At 41.2% G+C, this 23,075-nt stretch overlaps 1 protein-coding gene across 2 annotated transcripts in view; it reads right to left on the bottom strand.

The window, feature by feature from the left end:
- Positions 1 to 1,033: 1,033 nt before the first annotated feature.
- Positions 1,034 to 23,075, bottom strand: part of LOC145978223 (complex III assembly factor LYRM7) — a 62,942-nt gene continuing 40,900 nt past the window's right edge. For both annotated transcript variants that reach the window (XM_083110688.1, XM_083110689.1), the window contains exon 5: positions 1,034 to 1,306. In XM_083110688.1, the coding sequence (XP_082966814.1) occupies positions 1,251 to 1,306 (56 nt within the window). In that variant the 3' untranslated portion in view covers positions 1,034 to 1,250. The remainder of the gene's footprint in view (positions 1,307 to 23,075) is intronic.

Below are 23,075 nucleotides of genomic sequence, written 5' to 3' on the forward strand. Positions count from 1 at the left end.
AGGGTATTTGTATATTTAGTGTTCCCAAACAAAAAGATAAATTACCCGAGTGGAATCGTGCAATTCCCAGATCTGACAAGGAACTCTATGACACAGCTGGTGTTTGTGAATTGCATTTCGATGAACACTACATTATCAGAGATTATGCACAGTCCTTAACACAAATGTTCTACTTACCAATCGACACGAATGTAAAGCAATTTGTTGATAGAGATGACAAGGTACATCCTAATCGGCTATTTGAACTCCATGGAATATGAAATTAAATTATTTCGAATATCTGCATTTCGGGAAAATGACTTCATAATATGTATGCCACGAAACATTTTTTCTCCTTCATGACACTATTTCAATTTTATTAGTATACAAAAATAAACTTGTGAACAGAATCCAACATTTGACGTCCAGCCTCACATGCGATATGTTGATGCTCGTGTTGCATTGCACATAAAACGTATTTATGTTACTTTTCTGTGTAAATTAATGCCATTTCGTGACTGCAAATCACTCCACAAATATAACTGTTTCCATCAATTCACTTACCGCCTTTCTAGAGAAACAAATCTACACAATATATTCCAAAAACTAACTAAGCCGCATTACTTTCTTAACAAAATTAGCACCTGGGTCGATCGCACTGCCATCTACTTGTCATCGTTTCGGGAAACCAGTTTCTTGGGTTGTATTCCACACTACGTTATTCAAGGCGCTGTAATTTTAGTGTCCAAGAGTGTGTGGGCAGTGTGTTTGACTTGAACCTTTTGAATTTTATGGCTATTGTGTTTGATATGTTTAGCAAGACCAGTAGTGGGTTGGGCTTTTCTCGCATCTGTTAGGTGCTGTTGGAAAATTATCCTTGTTATAATAAAAATAAGGATTCTAGTGTTGTAGTGTGTACTGCTCTTTATACTTTACATAGGACAACCGCACATGCTTTAGGAGACCAAATTTCCTCAAATTTGTTGTCAAGTTGTCTTAGGTACAATCATTGTAACACACATTACACCATTAATGGAAATTTAAAGTATTCCTTTTAAACTATTTATTACATAATATTGTATCTACACAATTTAAATACATACACAATACTGAGAATAATCTCATTTCATAAGAGTTCAATTTGAAAAAAATTAAAGCCAAAGAAACCTAATAGTACAGGATTAAGAAGAAAGACTAGCACATAAGCTACTTTTCTCTATATTTACAACACATCCTATTTGTTTACAAAACACCATGACTAGAGATCATTTCTACGACTGGCTCTGTTCCTTGTTCTGTGGGAGTTGATCATCCCTAATTCTTAATGCTGGAAAGAAAGAAATAGTAAAGTATAAATTTTTCCATGCATTATATCATCAACATGTTAAAAATACCTTAAAAATTAGGTATGTAATGCACAATGGACACCAGAGTGCTGCAATGAGCATTTTTCGCTCGAGCGGCAAATAGTTTGCATGGCCAATGGTAGATGGTATAGAGAATTGATAGGTCTTCTGCTCTAGCGAAATACACTCTAACTCTTGAACCCTATTAGTACGTGTATTTCCATCATTTGTCCATGGTAGTGGGCCCTCAAATATGGATTGTGGAGTAAAAGACGAAGTCAATTTGAAAAAAAAGTGAACATAGTCATCATCTCCATGTTAAAATGCAGTTTTGTACATCTTACCGAGATATGTGAAAAGGAAGTAGATAATTATGGGCTGAAACTGCCTAGGATGACATCTTATGTTTCTACGATTATTGTCACATTAAGATGGTGTTTGATTGAATGTTATAACTGCATTTTATTACTTCGCAGAATATGATTATCCTTTTCGGTAAGTGAACAATGATGTACACATACTTGTGGCACTGTGATATGACATTTGTAATTGCCTAGGCAGGTCTGTCGGCATGTGTATCCATTTTACGTTTCGGTCTGTAGATATTGCATACTTTCATATGTACTTTATTGGAGTCTTACATAATAATGTATAAAATTATTAGGTTTTAGGTTGACAGTGATGCTTATTAGGCTCTGAAATATGGGATATTGTCAATCATTCCACTATGAGTGCAATACGATCTAGCATGGGAGACTCGAACCAGTTTGAACGAGCGAAAGTAGTCGCATGCAGCACTTTAATGAACACCATGTTATAAATTTTTGTTCTACAGAGAACAATTCTGAGCAATGTTGAAAATTAGTGACCACGAGTTTTAAAATGGAACTAGAATTTTTGGGTTTGTGTAAATTCTTCAAGGCACCAGTTTTGGTGAGACTGACAGTGATTTCCAAAAGTGGTTTACCAATTTCACTTGATAACTTTGTTGCTTTGTCTGCAGTCATATATGACCCTTGATCTGTTCTCTTCTTAGCAACCTTCCAGGTTAAAGCAACATGTGGCAAACAACACTTTATTTAGAAATGAACTTTCAGAAATAAATGTAAGTTTTCATACCAAAATGACACAGCAAACTGCAAATGTCACTTGTTGCTTGAGTGTCACTCAGAGTGGACCATCTTCTCAACTTAAACAACCTTGTTTACTTTTTTATTTATTTATTACGTCTTGTTTATCATGGTGAAATTAAGGCTTTGTAGCCTTTTCAACCACTTAGCCATGTTTACATTGAAAATTTAGCACATGAAAATTAAAAAACAGCATGTAAACCATTACATACAAGGGTAAATATTGAAAATAAAGAAACATGTAAATTTACAAAGAAAAATTACAAAAGAAGGATAAGAAAAACATACGGGATTAAAAGTCTAACCTATACTCACGAGCATCCAACAAAACACACACACACACTCATGACAGTAGTCAGGGATTTGAAATATTAAGGTGAATAAGGGTTTTCAGTGTTTTTCTGCACTTGACTGTATTCAATTTGTCACTAACGTATAAGCTTGCACCAACGTGCTAACTATTTGTGCCAAATGAAGATATGCTGAAGATGAGTTCTGGATTTTGAGGGGCTGTGACTGTGCATGTGCACGCAGTGTACAGACTGAAAAAAAATGCTTATTCCAGTGTGTGCAGTTGGTAGTTATATTGCTTGTAGCTTGGGTGTGAAATCCTCGTATAATGTGCCACTTGTCAGTTGTAACTTCAAATTTCAACCAATAAATTCTACTTTCCTGTTGGGTAAAGGACTCTTACAATCTAGCAATACAGCAGAAGACAAATTCCACCTTTCATTACAGAGAAGATTGACGTAAATAACAAAACTGCAATTAACATGTACAGACACTGACATTTTTGGAATTTAACAACACCAGCAACTTTCAATGGAATCATTACAAACCAGAAATGTAAATGACTGTACTTTTAATTGAAGGGCTCGGGTGTAAAACATGGTAAGTGACATTTTGGTAATTTCTGAGTTCATTAAAAAAAAAAAAAAGTTATTAGAAGCTATATTGTAGATAAATTGTTTTTGTATTGTGTTTACCAATTTCAGAAGGTTTCACTGAGTCCAATGCAAATTGTATGATACAGCAATTTCACTCGAAAATTGAAGGATGGCACATTTTACTTTAGAACCTAAAAATTACCAAAATGTCACCTACCATGTTTTACACCTGAGCCCTTCAATTAAGTTCTATCTTGAATTTATACATGTTATTCCTCTCATTTAACATTGAGATATCTAGGAAAGCTTTGAATGGCAAATTGTAGGGTAAAAACATGGACAAGGGGTGCCACAAAAGACAGCAGATTAAGTGCTCTCTGATATATGTGCATCGTAAAAAAAAACAAAAAAAACTGTTCATCAATACGTACCATACCCCGTTCGATTAAGAAATATTGACCCTGGCAGACCTTGTCAGCTCCTGCTCAGAATGTGTAGAATAAGCATTCTACAGGAAATGGTAAGAACACTGGCCTTTGGCAAGAGGTGACGAGAGGCCAAGCGAGTGTTTAAATACGTGCGCATGAGAGCGACACGAGGTCTTTTAATCTGGAATCATCGGAGAAGCAGGAGCTACTGGTCTTATTTCTAAACCGAACAGGGTAAGCTAGTCTACACCCATTCTGCCATTTGCATTGCTCACTTCAGTCTAGAAACGAATCATGAGTCTATTTTAATGAATAGTTAGATATTTGTACCTGCCCGTTCAGGGCTGTCTCTACCATCAACTAGTTCTAATAGTACATCCCTATTTAAGATCCCCGCGTTCAGAGGAACGCTACGTGGTGGATTGATGCGGGCCTTTTCATTTCTTTTGGAAATGAAAAGCGTCATGCCTTGTTTTCCTAAACAGACATGAAAATTGAAAGGGTAGGCATCGCGGTTGGAGTTGCGGAATTTTTTTCGTTTATATAATTTGAAATAAACGAAAATTGAAAGGATAGGCATCGCTACGTAGTGGAGTTGCGGATTTTTTGAAATTTGTTAAATAGTGACATGTCAGAATTGTTTTTTTTTCTTCGCGAATCTTTATTTTTGGGGAAAGCTGCGTAGCACGCAGTTTTAATGTTAATGATGGTTAATGTCGATAATCAGCTTTAATTCAGCTGATAAGAGATTTATGGAAAGGAAGCAACTCGAATCCAGTTTCTATTTAAATCGTAAACTCATGTCTGAACTTGACAATAATGCCATGGTAATTTTAATTCAATTTCAACTTTGTAATTTGTAAAACAACGCTTATAATAATAAAAGGTAAAATATGAAATTTTACACTGGCACCCAGTGCTCAGAGTGGAAATTCCTAGCTGGGGGATGCTTTGCCCAGTTTGTGGAGAGGTGGGGGGGATGCCTATGAAAATTATCCTAGTAGGGAAAATGCTTTATGAGAATTTTTTTCACTGGGGTATAGCATCACCGCACATTTCCCCCATTTTGAGCACAGCTAAACCTGTCCCGCCCCCTTGAGGAAAAAATCTGCAATGGCTTAGATTAATGGAAGGCTACCATACATCCTAATTTAGTCAGATATTCCATTCTTCTTAATCTCAGTCCCAACTTTTTTCGCTGTTGTTGTTAATTTGCTTTATTTTGCTTTGCTTCTTGTGCCACATTTTGGCTAATTTGCGAAGATGGGGATGAGTGATGATATGATGAAATTGATGAACGGACACTTACAAAGATCAATGCCCAGGCCAGGATTCAAACCCAGGACCCCTGGCGTTGTAGCGTGATGTGCTAACCACTCCACCATGGGGCCAGCGACTTTTTTTGGACTGCAGTCATGACACGACTCCCTCAGTCTCAATTTCTTTTTGGTTAACTCACATTTAGACATGTTCTTTATTACAATATTAATTAATCATTGCTAATATGTTTCATTTTATTTACTAGTATATTTTTTCTATACAGAATTATCATTCTCTTCATTGGTGTTGGTATAAGAAAATTAAAGGAAATTTGAAAACATTGTTACTTCTAAGGATTGAATGTTAAACAGTAAGCACCAAGCTGTATGCTGTATGACAGCCTTTGTCTGTAAGTGACTGTGTTGCTGATTGTTGGGTCGGGTGGTGGGTAGAGGGTCTATCAGGGAGTTGATTTCCCCCCCTTACTTTGAGCCATAGTATTGCAACTCTACAATTGTACCTGTAGCTCTATCTGCAATACTACCATAGCATTGGTAGTCAAGTCTAATACTCCATCAGCATTTCACCAACCATGGTGACGGAGTAGTAGCACAGTGTGCTATGATGTCAGCGGTCCAGGTTTGAATTCTAGCATGGATGTCCTTTGTCATTGTCCCTTCACAAAATTTATCATATCATCCTCATTGTCGCGATTAGCCAAAAAGTAGCATAAAAGTGATGTAAAATAACCAAATTCAATCAATCCAACAACATTTTGGATCTTCTCTTTTTTCCACAATTTCGGATCTACCCCTTCAAAAAATTCTGGGTACGAGCCTGATGTGTCTGGTAGGTGTGTTCCTCAGTAGCGTATTCTTCCATGTTACCTGGTATAGTCCCAACTTTATTTCATACCAGGTGTTTCATAAATAATTGAGGGATTACAAAAATTTATTGCAAGTAAACTATTGAACTTTTGTTAATGAAACCAGTTCAGAACGAACGAGGTGCATACATTGAACATTTGTAGGTTGTAATGATGCGATCATTACTGGATCCTTTTTATGTTATAAATTGTGTATGGCTATGTATTCCTGTACGTTTGGATTCTTGGCCATTGGGGAGCGGTAAGTTTCCAGTAACGGTTTAGGTCATTAGCGGAGCCTATAAATAGGAAGGGCAGCGGAGCAGTGGCTCTCAGATGTTTGGCGGAGTACAGCAATGTAAGAGGTATCTTTTTCTCTGAGGGGAGCGGCTGGGCGAGCTTTCTTTCCTTATTATGTGAACCGACGGCGGGGATGTTAACTTTCTTTCTTTTAATACACACACTTGCTCTTTTTACATTATTCCAATAGTTTATTTCATGTGGGAAACCGGGTACACAACACACATACCTTCAGCCACCTTTTTTGGTACTGAGGGATATATTTTTTTTTACTCGTGGAGCCAGTGGCTACGCGAGTCTACACACTCTCTTCGGGAAGGGGGGACAGGGTACACCGGAATGTAATTTTGTGAATAACGGCCAAGAATTAACTTCTGTAAATATAATATGAATAAACCTATATATTGTAGCGTGACGTCGGGTAAGGTACGGGATCGAGTCACGCCGGGACGTAGCTCAGATAAATGCAATAGGTCTTAAGTTTGACTTGGCTAACCACCTCTACCCTTAAGGAGGCTGATGAAGGATTGTTGGGAGCCTGTGTTGTTGAACGCTACTCACCCCTTGCTGTTGGTCTGGCCCTCGGCTTCTGGCGTCGGCGACGGTGACAGGTGTCCGCTGGAGAGATCGAAGATGACGATAAGAGACGGCAGGCAATTCGGCGACTTGTTTTATTCTTGCAGATTCTTCGGTTGGCTTAATCCGGACTGCTTGTGGACTTCTCGCTTGTTGCCGCCTCGTAGTGTCGCGATCTCTCAGCAGGCCGTCGTCCTCTTCTCGTCGATCAGTTTGGTGGTGATATTGGAGCGAAGTGAGAGATCGATTTACTGTCTCCAGCGGTTTTATACATTGGATTTGAGTCATAGGTTGATGGACTTTGCACCTCCACTGTGCACCTGGGGTATCCCTGGATGCAGATGGAAATTTACAGTGGAGGTGCACTCACCGCTGGCGAGGGCCGTTGCCTTGCTGAGTGTGCAGAGCCGAGTGGAAAATTCTTGTTGCTCGGCTCTGCATCCGGTGGAATGTGGGGTGAATGAGCGTTCAACTTGCGAGCTTCAGAGCGATGTTTGAGGCAAATTAATGTTTCGACTTTTATGCTCCCAATTCCTTCATCATTCCCCTGGCCAAGATGTATCCACTGTGAGTGGTTACGAAGCAGAGTAGAGATGGTTATGGAGAGTATATTTTGAAATAATAATTGAAAGTACATTGAGTAAAGAAAAATAAAAGCCCTGTATATAATAATGTGGAAAAATAAAATAAAAAAAAAGTTGGAGCTGTCGGTATAGCTGGTACTGCACGGGTCTGGCTGCATGTCCAGCTGGAATGCTGACTACTGGTGGTATGCTGAGCTGCAGGCTGCCTGTGGTCTGCTGGCTACATGTTTATGTGCTTGCTACAGGATGGCGGCATGGTGTCTGGCTGGCTGCATGATGTCTGCATCGTGTGCTGCAATAAGATATCTGCTGGCTGGCCGGCTGCATGATGTCTGCATCATGATGTCTGCTGCAATAGAATATGTGCTGGCTGGCTGGCTGTATGATGTCTGCAGTAATGGGAAGGCTCCTGGCTGGCTGGCTGCATGATGTCTGCTGCAAAAGGAGGTCTCCTGGCTGGCTGGCTACATGATGTCTGCATCAGGATGTCTGCAATAGAATATGTGCTGGCTGGCTGCATGATGTCTGCATGGTGTCTGGCTGGCTGCAATAGGATGCCTGCTGGCTGGCTGGCTGCATGATGTCTGCATGATGAGCCGCATGAGGACTGCATGATGTCTGCAATAAGATGTCAGCTGGTTGGCTGGCTGCATGGTGTCTGCATGATGTCCACTGGCCGACTGGCGGGCTGCATGATGAGCTGAAATAAGATATCTGCTGGCTGTCTGGCTGCATGATGTCTGCAAGAGATGGCTGCTGGCTGCATGATGTCTGCATGATGAGCCGCATGAGGACTGCATGATGTCTGCAATAAGATGTCAGCTGGTTGGCTGGTTGCATGGTGTCTGCATGATGTCCACTGGCCGACTGGCGGGCTGCATGATGAGCTGAAATAAGATATCTGCTGGCTGGCTGGCTGGCTGCATGATGTCTGCAATAGATGGCTGCTGGCTGGCTGCTTGTACAGCTGCTCCAGGATGACTGCTGCGCCATGATGATTCCTCGCTGACCGACTGCTGGGTGACTGGCTGCATGATGTCTGCCGAAGAGAAGCTTGAGAACGCCGTGAGAGTAGTATGGCCAGATGGTGACGTTTTGCAAGGGGGAGCCGACAAGCGTAGGGAAGGGGAAGTTATAATAAAAGGTGTTCGCCTAAGTGCGGAAGAGTAAAGGTTGGAGTCGAAGGTGATATAAGTGAAATGACAGGGGTGGGTAGACAGTAGCCATCATCGAAGGTGATACGTGTGGGAAGAGGAGGAGCTAAGCGAGTGGGAGTTGTAAGTTGACGAAGAGTGGGAGGGGGTGGTGGGGAATGTGCGGGACGTTGAGATATAGCAGCTACGGAAATAGGAGGACTAATAATAGGGACGGAACATGTCTTAGGAGGAGATGGGGTTCGCCGGTGACAACATGAACAGCAAGAAGTGTGACGTTTTAGACGTAAGTACATGTAGGTAATGCAAATACAGAGAAGCAGCAGAGCTATGAAAATTAAGAAGAGATAGGTGGTTGTATGTGCAGGAGATTTTACAAGGTCATGAGGGGTAAGTGCACGAGCCTTAGAAGTAAAACATAAGAAAAGGGGAATGTGGAGAAGTTTAAATTGGTATATGACACCTAGAGTGAGACATGTGAGCCAGACAAAAATTATAATGATAGGAAAATCCGCATGTCTGTAAAGTGGAGTTATAGGAGGGATGTCAAGAACTTTATATTGGGAGAGGTTAAGGTGAGGGATATGAAATGTCCATTGTTTATGATAAAGAGCCGTTGCATTCACAAGGGGGGAAATCTTATAATGGGTGTCGAGTAGAAAATTGGGATTGTTGGTCCAGGCAGCAGGAAGGATATGAATTGTTCGGTGGATTGTTGAATGATCGAAACCACAAGGAAAGATAGCATGAATTTTGATATCGGGGGTGATAAGTACATCTGTACGGCAAGCCACGTGTAACAATACTGCACCGGGTTCGTGAAAAGTGGTAAGATTATAATGTAAAGTGGAGCCATTAGCGTAAAAAAGGTGATGGTAGGAGGAGGATTAATTATTGCATAAACATTTAAATCTAATTTGACCACATCAGTGAGGTGGGATTCGTGACATGTGTAGGTACACCCATACATCGTATCAGCCACGGTTGTTGCTTGAATCAATTTGGAAAAACAGAAATTGAGCCCATCGTGTCTTCCTGTGTGAGAAGGCAGAAGGCACAATTTCTGTGTATGGACCTGACAATTTTCAAGGTCTGTACCGCTAATAGTGACAACATTATGAGAATCATCAATGGCGATATACGATGGATTATGCGACACTACGCATGTTAAATTTTGATATGAAAAGGGGACAGGGATTGCTAAATAAAGTTTATATTTCTTCTGAGTGGAAGTGATAGGCACCTTCAACTCAATATTGACAGCATCAGCAGAAATTCTGCATTGGGACAGTGGTATCTGATAATACATGTCAATAAGGGTGAGAGGAATCGCTATATCAAATCCAGTAGGAAGAATATTTTTTTGAATCTTTTTCAAGTCTCGGTGCAGTGTTGTTTTAGATACTACATGTTCAGAGAGAAAATGATGTTTACAATTGTTAATGGTATTCTCATGTTCAAAAAGGGTGAAAATTTGGCTAAGCTGTAAGGTTAGGGTCATAAATTCGATGAGATATGCCTGTGCTTGATGCGCATCTTTGATTGTTAAATTTTTGAGTTTATTAATTAATGCTGCCTGATTTCTAGCCAAACTATCAGAGTGGTTAGCATATTCAGTAAAAACATCCTCAATCTGATGTTGGAAAGAGTGAATTTCACCAGTTAAATTTTGATAGAAAATATGATTAGCTTGCAGTTGTAGTTTAATGTTAGATATCGTTTGTTTTACTTCATGAGCATTTTGGAATAGGGGTTCTAGTTGCTTAGTAGTGGCAAAATCACAACAATAGTTAGCAATGCTACTGATAAAGCCAAGGAGTGCACGCTTTTGTCTAACTACGGAAGTGTTGGGGGTGGGTCGTGTGAAGAGGGAAAGGTGTGAAAAAAGGTGTGAATGAAAATTTTGGAGTTGGACCGCAAGTTTACATTGGTTGGAATCTTCTTCACCTTTATTGCACATGGCATTATGTAGTGTTGATGGGAAGTGCTGGGGTTTAGGCATTTCTAATTTCACATTATAGTAGATGGGGATGGTATAATGATAAGGGATGGTTCCTGGTAGTTCTTTCAGATAAATTCCCGAGATAATTTCCACATGTTCAGTCGCCGTGGTGACCGAAAAAATTAGGGAAAAAAGGGAAAGTAGTAACATTACTGCCATTGTCGGTAGTGAACCCTGAAAGGGACAAAGAGACAATTTTAAAACTGAGTTTGCATAAAAAAAAATATGTATTAAGCATGAGATTTGTGATGGAAAAAAAATTGTTTTCCGAGTAAGCTACTCAAATAAAAAGGTAAAAGATCACTAATGAAAAATTAAAAAAGAGAAGGATTAACAAATTGTAATGCAAGAGATTCTCGAGACTGAATAGTTTATAATATAAACTTCTGCATTTTTATTTGTTTGTATTTTATTACCATTTGTTTACGTTTTGCGCTCCGCGATGTATTTGCTCGAGCCGAAGCGATTACTAAATCGTCAGCTGTGCGAGATTCGTCTACGGGTAGGTCGCGCATGCGCAGATACTTGTGCGAGTTTTTTTTTTTTCTTACAATCTGCTTGCTGCAGACAGAAAAAAATCGCGAGTGGAAAATTCACGTACTCAACCAGTAGTCAGTTGAGAGACTACGTTCCTGATTGGCCGTTTTTACTTTCTACTTCTTTATTATTATTACTTTGTGGAATATTAAAAGTTTATTTTAGTCTTCGAACTTGCTTTAAAGTTAATTCCCGACTCTTTTATGTGTACAGTGTTGAGGAGGAGGGAACAGGAAGAAGAGGGTACTACGTGAATCAAAATGGCGGAACTTCCGTTTTTACATGTGCTCGTTCTTGTGTGCGGCTTGGTGAAAAAATCACGTTGCGAAAACAAAAATTGCGAAAATACAAGTATTATATTGACATGTGGGTGCGAAAATAATATTTATAAAGTGTGAATGGACTGTGCAACGGTGAAAAATTGAATATTTAAGTGACAGACTCGTCCGAGTCAAGGTGCCTTGTTTTCAAACGGTGAATCGTGATAGCATCAGTTTTCAGTTTGCCACGACCATCGGTGTATTCCACCAAATAGGAATTGGCGTCGTTTTGTGAAATTATTTTCCCTTGAAATTTGTAGGAAGAGGAAAATGCCTTGGGTACGTGGGGATGAGGGGTAGTGTCCAAAATATACACTAATTGTCCAGGGGAGTAGGTTGTTTGTTGTGTCTTTTTGTCGGCACATTGTTTTTGCTGCTCAAATCGCTTTGCTAAATGTTTGTGTGCTAGTTCTCGAGCGGCTTGGAGTTGTTCTATTCTCTGTTCATTAGAGTGAATAGTGGTGTTGGGATTAGTAGGGAGAACAGCATCTGCAACTAACCTAGGGTGTTGTCCAAATAGCAAAAAATAGGGGGAGTTGTTCATGCCAAGATGTGTACTTACATTGTGGGCATGGGTCGCGCTAGCCAAAAGTTCATGCCATTTACCTTGTTTTTGTACCACATAAGTTTTCATGATGGATTTCAAGTAGTGAAAAGATGATTCGACGACACCATTTCTGAAGTGGGCAGCAGTATCAACAATTTTTAATGTGACACCAGTAATTTTGGATAATTCCTGTATTAATTTGCTACAGTTCGGGGAGCTCCTGTCAAGCATAATCGTCTCTGGAAGACCAAAAATGAGAAAAACATGCGTGACAAGGGCGTTAGCTATTGAGTTGGCATCATGGTTGGGGAGGGTTGTAGTTATGGCAAATCTGGTACAATTGTCAACAACGGATAGAAAATATTTGTGTCCTGTGTCAGAGGTTGAAGTCAGTGGTCCACACACGTCAATATGTATTTGGCTAAAGGGATGACTAGCGGGTGGGCTCGTTTGCAGTGTATGTTGTATGGCTCCGTGAGCTCTTTTTGCTACTTGACATTCAGTGCATTTGCGTACTGCAGCGTACACATATTTCTTTAGATTAGGCCAATAGTAGCGTAAAGAGAGATGGGAGTATGTTTTAGCAGCACCTTGATGTGCGGCCATCATTTTGTTACAGTGAATTAATTGAAACACTTCTTTTCTTAGTTTTTGGGGAATACATAACTGTCTTCTATAGCCTGGTGAAAATTTAGTGTTCCTATAAAGGATTCCATTGTCAAGAACAAATGAGTAGGCTGTTTTCTCTAATTTGTGATCAGCATCTGGGTGGTTTTCATGAATTTTGATTAATGCTTGTAAGTATGGGTCCTCTCTTTGTGCCGTACCTATGTCAAAGTCATCAGATTGTAACATGAAGACTTGATTTAGTATGTCCTCCTCGTCTGTGTCAAGGGAAGTGTCTTGTGCTGTGTCGTTGGGCAAGGAAGGGGCTGGATCTACAGGATTCCTCGATAATGCATCAGCAATACCATTCTGTGATGATGGGATATGGTGGATTTGGAAGTCGAACTCTTGGAAGAAGAGTGATCTTCGAGCAAGGACCCCGGACAACTGTTTTGTTGTTCTAAGGTAAGACAATGCATGGTTATCTGTGAAAACTATAAAGGGTGTGTTGATTAAGAAGAATTTGAATGATTTTAGGACATAAAAGGCAGCTGCAATTTCAAGAGAAAAGACATCTGCTTTTTTCTCAGTGTCTGTAAGGTGTCTGCTGCAGAAGGCTATCGGATGTAGTACTCCATCATCATCCTTCTGCATAAGACAACCGCCCATACCCTGGTAGGACGCGTCGATGTATACGCATGAAGTTTGCTTTGGGTCATAAGGTCTAAGAATGGGTGCGGAAATAATTTTGTCTTTTAATGCCTCAAAGCTTTTCTGATGCTCTTCATGCCAATGAAAGTTTACTTTCTTTTTGAGTAATTTGAACAAACATTCTGCGGGTTCCGCAAACCCTTGTACATAGCGTCTGATGAAATTGCATATGCCTAGGAAAGATTTCAAATTCTTCTTAGATTTAGGTGGAGGGAATTCTTTGATTGCACGCAGGATGTGATCAGAAATTTGGAATCCCTTTTGCGACACAAGATGGCCTAAGACTGGAATTTCTTCAAAGCAAAATTTACATTTATTTGGCCCTAGTTTCAAATTGGCTGCACATAATTTAGCAAAGACTTTATGTAAAACTTGTAGCATTGCGTCAACTGAGTTTGTGTAGCAAATTATGTCATCCGTATATGCAGATATCTCGGAACTATCTATGCCAGATAGAGCCATAGACATTACATTGTTCATGACCTGACTACTTGTCTTCAATCCCATTGGCAGTACTTCATACTCGTAATTTCCACAATTACTAATTGCAAATGAGGTCATCTTCTTTGACCTTTCTGTTAATTTTACCTGAAAAAATGCCGATTTAAGGTCAAGGGTTGTGTAATATTTCTTGCCTGCCATGTCTGCTAAAATGTTATCAATGTTAGGTGTTGGGAGAGAAGAGGGCTGAATAATTTTATTCAGCGCCCGAAGGTCAGACACCACGCGGAACGAATTGTCTCGCTTGCGCACTAAGAGAACTGGGTGTCGGAATGGACTACCTTCTGACCTGCGAATGATTCCATCTTGTAAGAGCTTGTTAAGCTCAATTTTCATTTGCTCTCTAAGATTCAAAGGGATGGGGTATTGTCTCATATAGGGAGGTTGATTGTCGCCAATGTCAATGTCGTACTCATAAATTGGGGTTGTGGTGAGTTTATCGCCTTTCCAAGCTAAAACATCAGCATAATCAAATACTAACTTTATGATTTTTTGTTTGTCTGCCTCTGATAAGTCAGGGTTAATACTAATGCAAGATGGGTCAAATTTTTTCTGACTTTCCTTCAGTCTTGTGTTTTCTGTATTGTCTTCTGTGCATGCGTATGTAGTGGTAGTCGTATCAGTGTTGGATGCGTCTGTCATGTCTACTAGAATGTCACATGGGGTTGCTTGGCCAAGTGGGGTGTTGGATTTGAGTGTGACTGCTTTCTCTGAGGGGTTATGAATTAGTAACAGAGGGGAAGAAGTGTTAAGGAGAGCATGGGGTATGAGGATATTGTATGTAAGGAGTGTTTCCTGAGAGGGTGTGAGTAGGATATTGTGGGGGAGGGGGGGAGTGATGGAAACTGAAACATATGTTCGGGTTCTAGGTTGTAGGGTTACATTTTCTGGGATTGTTACTAAACTGTGTTGGTTGCTAGTAGGGTGTAGTTTAGAAAAAAATACATCAGGGATGGTGTAGGTGTGTGATTTTGTGGGAAGGTTATAGTTTGGAATATGGCCTAAGCGTCTAAGAGTTAACAGGTTAGTACTAAGTGAAATGTCACAATTTTGTGTCTTCAAGAAGTCATTGCCAAGGAGAGGAGGTAATTCGTTGGATTGCACAACTCTAAAAGGGTGGGAGTACCTATATTTTCCTATGTGAAGGGGTAGTATTACAATTTCTGAGATAGGAAGTCTGTTACCAGTGACGCCTTTAATAATGCTGTGCATTTGAATTTTCTTTGCATTGGGTGGAATTAAATGCTGAGGACAAATACTAATTTGGCTTGCGTTGTCAATCATAATTTCTAGGGGGGTATTATTTACATGAGCTTGAATGAAGAATAGGTTGTTTTTTTCAAGGATAGGAACTGTGTCAAATTTTGTCTTGCGTGTGGATCCGTCCCATCGATTCACACGGTTTTTCAGTTTAAATCGTCCTTGTTTTCATTGTTTGGGTTATAAAAACAGTCCCTGGTAGAGTGATTTGAACGGAAACAGATCTGGCATTGCGAAAACTGTGAATTTTGTCGCCCCCCGGCTGAATTATTATTTCCACCTCGAGATCTGAAATTACGTCTCATGCCGCGAGTAGAACCTCTGCGATTGCCATTCCCCTGGTCGTAAAAAGTAGGCCGGGTCGGAAATTGATTACTGTTATTTGATTGTATTTGATCTGCCAGGTTCTGGACAGTGTGACACAACGCTTCAACTTTATTTTCTAATGTTAAGGTTTGCAATTGGTTCGTGACTGAATCTAGTTGGTTCGCTGTTGAACCGCCAGATGGCAAAATTGCGTTGCAAGACTGGGAAACGGCCGCGCTGGTAGAACTAGCAGACTGCGTGTGTGGAGCTTGACTGGAGGGGAGGGAAGGAGGGGCTGTGGGCGTGGTTTGGACTTGCCATGAGTTGGTCGGGAGAGCTGGTGTAGCTTGATAAGTTTGCTGCGGAAGAAAGTTGTATGGAGCTTGAGAGATCTGCGGGAGGGGGGTAGGGGGGGAATACGTCACAAATGACGAAGCAGGCTGAGGTGTGGGGAAAGGATGCGTGTTGCTGACCTGTGTTTGCGTACAGCTGGGAAACTGAGGGGAGGCTGTTGCGTAAATGGAGTGCATGTACTTAGCGGCATCTATCAGTTTCATCGCTTCACTTTGTTCCTCATTGCGTCTAGCTTGAATCAGCATGTCTTGCCTTTCTTGATTCTGCAGATGTGCAATAAGAGAACTTGTGTCGGTGAACTCTTTGTCTCCTATCGCAGCGATGTGTTTAGATCGAAGTCCCGACACAACATAGGAAAGGATTTGAGGGTTCGTCGCTTGCGGGAAGAATTGAAGGACGAGATTTTTCTTACGAATAACATAATCATGAATGGGCTGGTTAATTTCCTGCTTTGTCTCTAATAAAATTTGGATGGGCATGCTGACTAAGTGACTGCCTTTAAATAATGAAATTAATTCTTTTTTGATTTGCGGAAAGGTGAGGGTGTTGAAGTTTGGCTGCTTCTTGAGATCGTTCAAAAATGTGAGCGCTATGTCTGCGAGGAACAATGGCAACATTTCGCGTTTTTTATTTTCCTCCCACGCCAAAGCGCCCGCAATGCTATCGAACTTTTCAAAAAACTGCTCAACTTCTTGAGGGTTTTTTCCTGTGAAGGGGGCGGGGTATAAACCATGGGGTATATTTACGGACATTATTGACGGGGATGGATTGATGGTGGTAGGGGTGTTAGTTTTAGGTGTACTGGTTTGGGGTTCTGGGTGTTTCTTTTTTCGTTTGGGTGTTTCTAGACCACCTAAAAACTGGGGATAATCGGGATGTTGAGCCTTGGATCTGGTTATTCTGGGGGAAGGAGCGGGGGAATTAATAGCGGAGGCTAAGGATAGAATCTGGTCAAGAGAACGGTCTAGCTCTTCGTGAAGAATAATTTGGGATTCGTTCATGCGAATTTAGGGAGGGGGAATTTTTATACACTTATTCACAAGAAATGAAGGATAATGAGCGGAAGAGAAATTTTACGAGTGGGGAGTTTATAATACCAAGTGTATTATCGAAAAAGAAGAATTTCTAGGGTTGCTGCTGTGTGCGGCGGGGATTTTAAATTATGGGGTTTTGAGTGACGTAAAAAAAAATTAAAATTTTCTGCAATTCCACGGAGTGGAGCCGGCTATCTCCACCATGTAGCGTGACGTCGGGTAAGGTACGGGATCGAGTCACGCCGGGACGTAGCTCAGATAAATGCAATAGGTCTTAAGTTTGACTTGGCTAACCACCTCTACCCTTAAGGAGGCTGATGAAGGATTGTTGGGAGCCTGTGTTGTTGAACGCTACTCACCCCTTGCTGTTGGTCTGGCCCTCGGCTTCTGGCGTCGGCGACGGTGACAGGTGTCCGCTGGAGAGATCGAAGATGACGATAAGAGACGGCAGGCAATTCGGCGACTTGTTTTATTCTTGCAGATTCTTCGGTTGGCTTAATCCGGACTGCTTGTGGACTTCTCGCTTGTTGCCGCCTCGTAGTGTCGCGATCTCTCAGCAGGCCGTCGTCCTCTTCTCGTCGATCAGTTTGGTGGTGATATTGGAGCGAAGTGAGAGATCGATTTACTGTCTCCAGCGGTTTTATACATTGGATTTGAGTCATAGGTTGATGGACTTTGCACCTCCACTGTGCACCTGGGGTATCCCTGGATGCAGATGGAAATTTACAGTGGAGGTGCACTCACCGCTGGCGAGGGCCGTTGCCTTGCTGAGTGTGCAGAGCCGAGTGGAAAATTCTTGTTGCTCGGCTCTGCATCCGGTGGAATGTGGGGTGAATGAGCGTTCAACTTGCGAGCTTCAGAGCGATGTTTGAGGCAAATTAATGTTTCGACTTTTATGCTCCCAATTCCTTCATCAATATATCTAAAAGGAAATGGGCGTTAAGTTGTAATTTGAAGAGGTACGTGTCTATTGCCTAAACTAGCATCCACAGAACTTCAGGTACTGCAAGTTTTGAACCTCGGGACAAGGATTCAAAAATGTATGGTTGTGTATATTGTGTATGTTGCTGAGAATCAGCTTAAAAGCATAAAATATACCGCTACATACTGGGGGCTCAGAGTCAGGGATATTTTCTTGTGAAAAGTACTGAAGGCATTAGTTATTGTGAAGTGGAAAGAAAATAATAGAAGACAAAATGGCAATTCAAATAGACAGGGAGCTCATTAGCAAGTTGCTAGGCAATGCGAACTTGGAGGGAAGGCCTGAGGAAGATATTGTTGGTGAACTTGAGAGACTTTCTCTAAACCTTACGCAAGGAACTTCGGCAAGGACGGGCGAGGAGAAAATGAACAAAATCTTGGAAAAAAGCAACATAAACATTCCGATCTTTAAGGGAAACGTCGGCGATGTAAGTCCACACGATTATTTGTATGAATTACGCAATTATCAGGAAATCATGGAAATTGGGGATTCTTTTCTCTTAGATAGAATCTTGCCGCTTTCGTTGAAGGAAATCGCTGCAGATTGGTTCAGATTTTCGAGACCATTCGGCACTTTTAGGGAATTTGAGAAGGCGTTCTTGGAAGAATTCTTTAGTGTCGATTACGACTCGGAAATAGCAAGGATCATTCAGAACAATTACCAGTCACCAGACCAGTCTCTTCTTGCATTTATTCGACACACCAGGAAGCTTTTCGCAATGAGGGAGAAACGGGGGACAGAAGACGAGTTCATCCAGCACGTTTTGAAATTTTCCCATCCTAAATTCAGAACACACTTGTACAACAGAACATTCGCAACAATCAAAGATTTGGAAACCCATTCTATGGACATTCAAAAGAGATTGTATTCAGAAGTTCTGTACTATTGTCCTGAACTAAGAGATAGCAGTTTACCACTAGCGTCAACTTCAGGGAGTGTCGCAAGGCAATTAGCAGCCTCGGGGACAATGAACCCTTTCGGCTGCGTGGGAACAGAAGTATCAATGAGTGCCATAAATCCAGATCTTTTCAACCGCTTGAGCCTTTCCGGGAATATTGGAACCCCGTCGAGAGCAGAAGAACCGGCGAGGCGAAGGGGGTATGATGGTTCGCAGAAAGGCGCCACCTGTGCCGTCTCTGAAGATACCGTTAGACCAGAACAGATAACTCCGGTTCTTGCACACGTAGAAGGAAAGCAAAACAGGGGGAGGAATAGGGAAATACGCAACTGCAGAAATTTCACTTCTGGCGACAAAAAACCGTTAGTCACCTGTAAGGTTCAGGGAAAGGACTTCTCGCTATATTTGGATTCTGGTGCGTCTGTGAGCACCGTGTCTGTTGAGATCGCAAGAGAACTGGAAAAACAAGGAAATAAGATTAACAATAAACGTATTAATATTTCTTTGGCAGTAGGCTCTGTACAATCATGTGGGGAAATGTATCTTACTGTACATTTGAATGGGATGAAATTTAAGCATAAATTCGTCGTTCTGCGCAATTGTTTCACGGGATTTATCGCAGGTCGTGGGTTCATAAGGAAGGCCGGCATATCGCTACATTTGAAGCAGGGAGGCTACAGTTTTGAGAACAGTAACGTCATTCATTTATTTTCTGCGGAGAAGAGGGAAGTGGGAAAGAGGCTTCCGTTCTCGCAGCAGGGGAGGACGTCGACTGTGGAAGCTGGAGCTGGGCTAACCGCGACGATGGAAAGAAATAAAACTGTTACTGAAGGAACCGCGACGATGGGAAATTGCAAACCACACCCCGAAACTGAGGACATGATTGACCGTGTCGAATGTTCGACTGACACTGTGCAGAAATCAGTTGCAGATTTCAGCGGTTTGTGTACTGCACATAGTGCAAAGCAAATGAGGAAGAAACAGAGGGAAAATTTGCTTCGGAGTACAAAACTGCCCATGGTTCGTCTCTCTGAAAGAAAAGATATGGAAGATTCTTCATTGTTGCCATTCTCTGCCACTGAGGGAAATGAAGAATACAATTCTGAGGAGCCACGTAGGCTTCTGGACACAGCCTCCCTCATTTCCGAGCAAATGAAAGACAAGTTTCTTTCTGACGTAGCGAGGGTTACAAGGAATGAGGAGGTGGAAGGAACGAAGAAGTACAAGGAAAAGGTGAATGGAAAAGGTGAAGACCCAGGCCAAATCTTCGTATTTCGACAACGAGGGAATTCTTAGGAGAAATTTGCCTACGGAAAAGTACAAAGAGAAGGGAAAAGGGAAAATATGGGTACCTGCATCTCTACGTTCACAAATTCTCGTGTCGTTGCATGATAATGCATTCGCTTGTCATCCTGGGAGATTGAAAACCTTAGCGAAGGTTAGGGAACAATACACTTGGATAGGCCTAACTAAAGACGTTATCCAGTATTGTAAGTCGTGCCAGCCATGCTGCGTATTAAAAGATGACAGGAATAAGCAAGATTTCATGTCAAGTAAGGAGGAAACGAAATTCAGGATGGAAGACGCCAAGAAGAAAGCTTGTGATAGGAAACGCCGCAAATGCACGTCTCAGGTGGGGGATAAAGCTTGGCTTAAGGAACATCCTATATCTGGTGAGGCCCGCAGAGTAACCAGTAAATTCTCGGGGAAGTCCTCTGGATCACACGCAATTGTGGAGCAAACTTCGGCAAATACTTTCAAAATAAAACACAGCGGGGACGGAAGAATATTGAGAGCCAAGAGTGACCAGTTAAAGCCTTATTCTTCGCCACCTGACTTTGCAAGGAAAGTAGCCGAATCCAATTCAGCAAAGAGAGCGCACGTAACTTCGGCAGGAGGAGCAAGACGAAGATATATCCCGGATGCGTTACAAGCTGAGAAACATATTCTAGTCTAATTTCAAAAGGGGATTTTTTTTGTAAATATTGTATATAGGGATTTATCTATCTTTTCTTTATTCTATCTTTCACTTATTTTCTCTACCTCATACCTCATACAGTACTCATACAAAAGTGTCGTTCCGCAGTCAATTTCATCGCGAAAGTAACGCAAAGTTAGTGCGTATTCTTTTACCATGTAATTTCGTCGAGAAGTCGCAGTTCGGTGGCGAGTGAATGCAGTTCTAGCGCCGGGCATAGCAGTGACATCTTCGGCCGTAGAGCTAGTTCGATCCATTCATGTGGAAACCGGTCGAAGCGGTGTCTTCCGATCTTGGCAGGAGCGCAGAGCAGTGGCGTTGCCGGGAGTCGAACCAGCAGCCTTGGTGACTTGGATGGATTTCCAGGAGACTGTCTCTCATTGGTCCAGGAGGAAGGATGGAAGAGATGCTGAGTGGGTAAGAATCGACGTGGGTTAACCAGCTCCAGTGCTGAGGGAAGAACGCGGATCTCGAAGTACACTTGTGGACAAAATTAGAGTGAACATTGACTGTCAGTGTCGTGTGATCTTCTAATGAAAGTGTGTTTGTAGTGAACAGAAACTGCGGACAAGTGCTTTGTGTATATTATTATTATTTTTCTAGGTTACAGAACTTTGATTTTTCTCTCTTCAGGAAGGGGGGACTATGTAATGATGCGATCATTACTGGATCCTTTTTATGTTATAAATTGTGTATGGCTATGTATTCCTGTACGTTTGGATTCTTGGCCGTTGGGGAGCGGTAAGTTTCCAGTAACGGTTTAGGTCATTAGCGGGGCCTATAAATAGGAAGGGCAGCGGAGCAGTGGCTCTCAGATGTTTGGCGGAGTACAGCAATGTAAGAGGTATCTTTTTCTCTGAGGGGAGCGGCTGGGCGAGCTTTCTTTCCTTATTATGTGAACCGACGGCGGGGATGTTAACTTTCTTTCTTTTAATACACACACTTGCTCTTTTTACATTATTCCAATAGTTTATTTCATGTGGGAAACCGGGTACACAACACACATACCTTCAGCCACCTTTTTTGGTACTGAGGGATATATTTTTTTTTACTCGTGGAGCCAGTGGCTACGCGAGTCTACACACTCTCTTCGGGAAGGGGGGACAGGGTACACCGGAATGTAATTTTGTGAATAACGGCCAAGAATTAACTTCTGTAAATATAATATGAATAAACCTATATATATCTAAAAGGAAATGGGCGTTAAGTTGTAATTTGAAGAGGTACGTGTCTATTGCCTAAACTAGCATCCACAGAACTTCAGGTACTGCAAGTTTTGAACCTCGGGACAAGGATTCAAAAATGTATGGTTGTGTATATTGTGTATGTTGCTGAGAATCAGCTTAAAAGCATAAAATATACCGCTACAAGGTGTTAAAAAAACTGTTTTGAGTTCCTCGTTCGTTCTGCATGAGTTTCATTAACGTAAGTTCAATACTTTACTTGCAATAAATATTTGAAATCCTTCAAGTATTTATGAAACACCCGGTATATGTAGAAATTGCAGGAAAATTTGAAGTTGTCAGACTTCCTCTTTTTGTTTACTTGGATTTCTGCATTTGTGTTTTATTTCTATTATATCTAATTAATATATACAATAGATAAGAATTGTTGTGGTAAACCAGGTCAAATTTTCAGAATACACCACTGGTGTTCTGCAGGGCAGTCCAATTGTAGTCATGTGGTTAGAGCCAGTTATGAAATATTACTACATTATATGGTTCGAGATATTTTATTTTTAGTGGTTTTATAATTTATTAACCATTACAAAGTTAATAAAATAATTGATTATGTTTTTCATACCCTCAAATGTAGTCTTTATTAATTGAGGTACAATTTGGAGACTAAAATTTCAACTTTCGTAAATGGTTTTATGCATTAAGAGCCAAACATCGTTAATGTCAATCATAAAACATTGCTTGTTAAGAGATGGTGGCCTTTTATCGTCATTCCATATTAAACAGTTCTGCCCTGTTTTTCCTTTCTATCTCTTGAAGAACAACAACCAACGTTCTCAAATATGTTAAGGAAATTTGTGAAAGTAAAAATTATTGCCAGCATGATTGTTGACCAAACAACAATGCAGGTGCAAAGAGAGTTTCCTGTTCCTGTTTCAAATGTATCCACAAGTAAAGAAAAACACAATAAAGTGCTCCCCTGTGCTTTGCACCATGCCATGAAGGCATATAGGGGGTGTGGAGTTAGGGCCGGCCCCAGACTTTCTTGATCATGGCCGAAAGTGGGGGTGATGTGATCAGCACCATGCACCTGGCTGCTTTTACCCTCCAAGAGTTTCCTCCAGGTCCCCACTTTATATGACACTGGGTGGGAGTTGGAGCTGTTTGAACAGGTGGAAAAAAATCCCGGTTCTCCCCCGCAGGGGATCGAACTTGGGCCTCGCACGGTAGTCAGATACCCTAACGACTGAGCTACCATGGCTGAAATTTATTCACAATACATGCAAATTATCAGCTAAAGAATAATGTTTCTTCGGTTCGTGATTTCCACATTATTCCTTTATTTAGGGGGA

Source organism: Lepisma saccharinum, chromosome 24, assembly GCF_977018435.1.
Source record: "Lepisma saccharinum chromosome 24, izLepSacc3.1, whole genome shotgun sequence".
In the NCBI taxonomy this organism is placed as follows: domain Eukaryota; kingdom Metazoa; phylum Arthropoda; class Insecta; order Zygentoma; family Lepismatidae; genus Lepisma; species Lepisma saccharinum.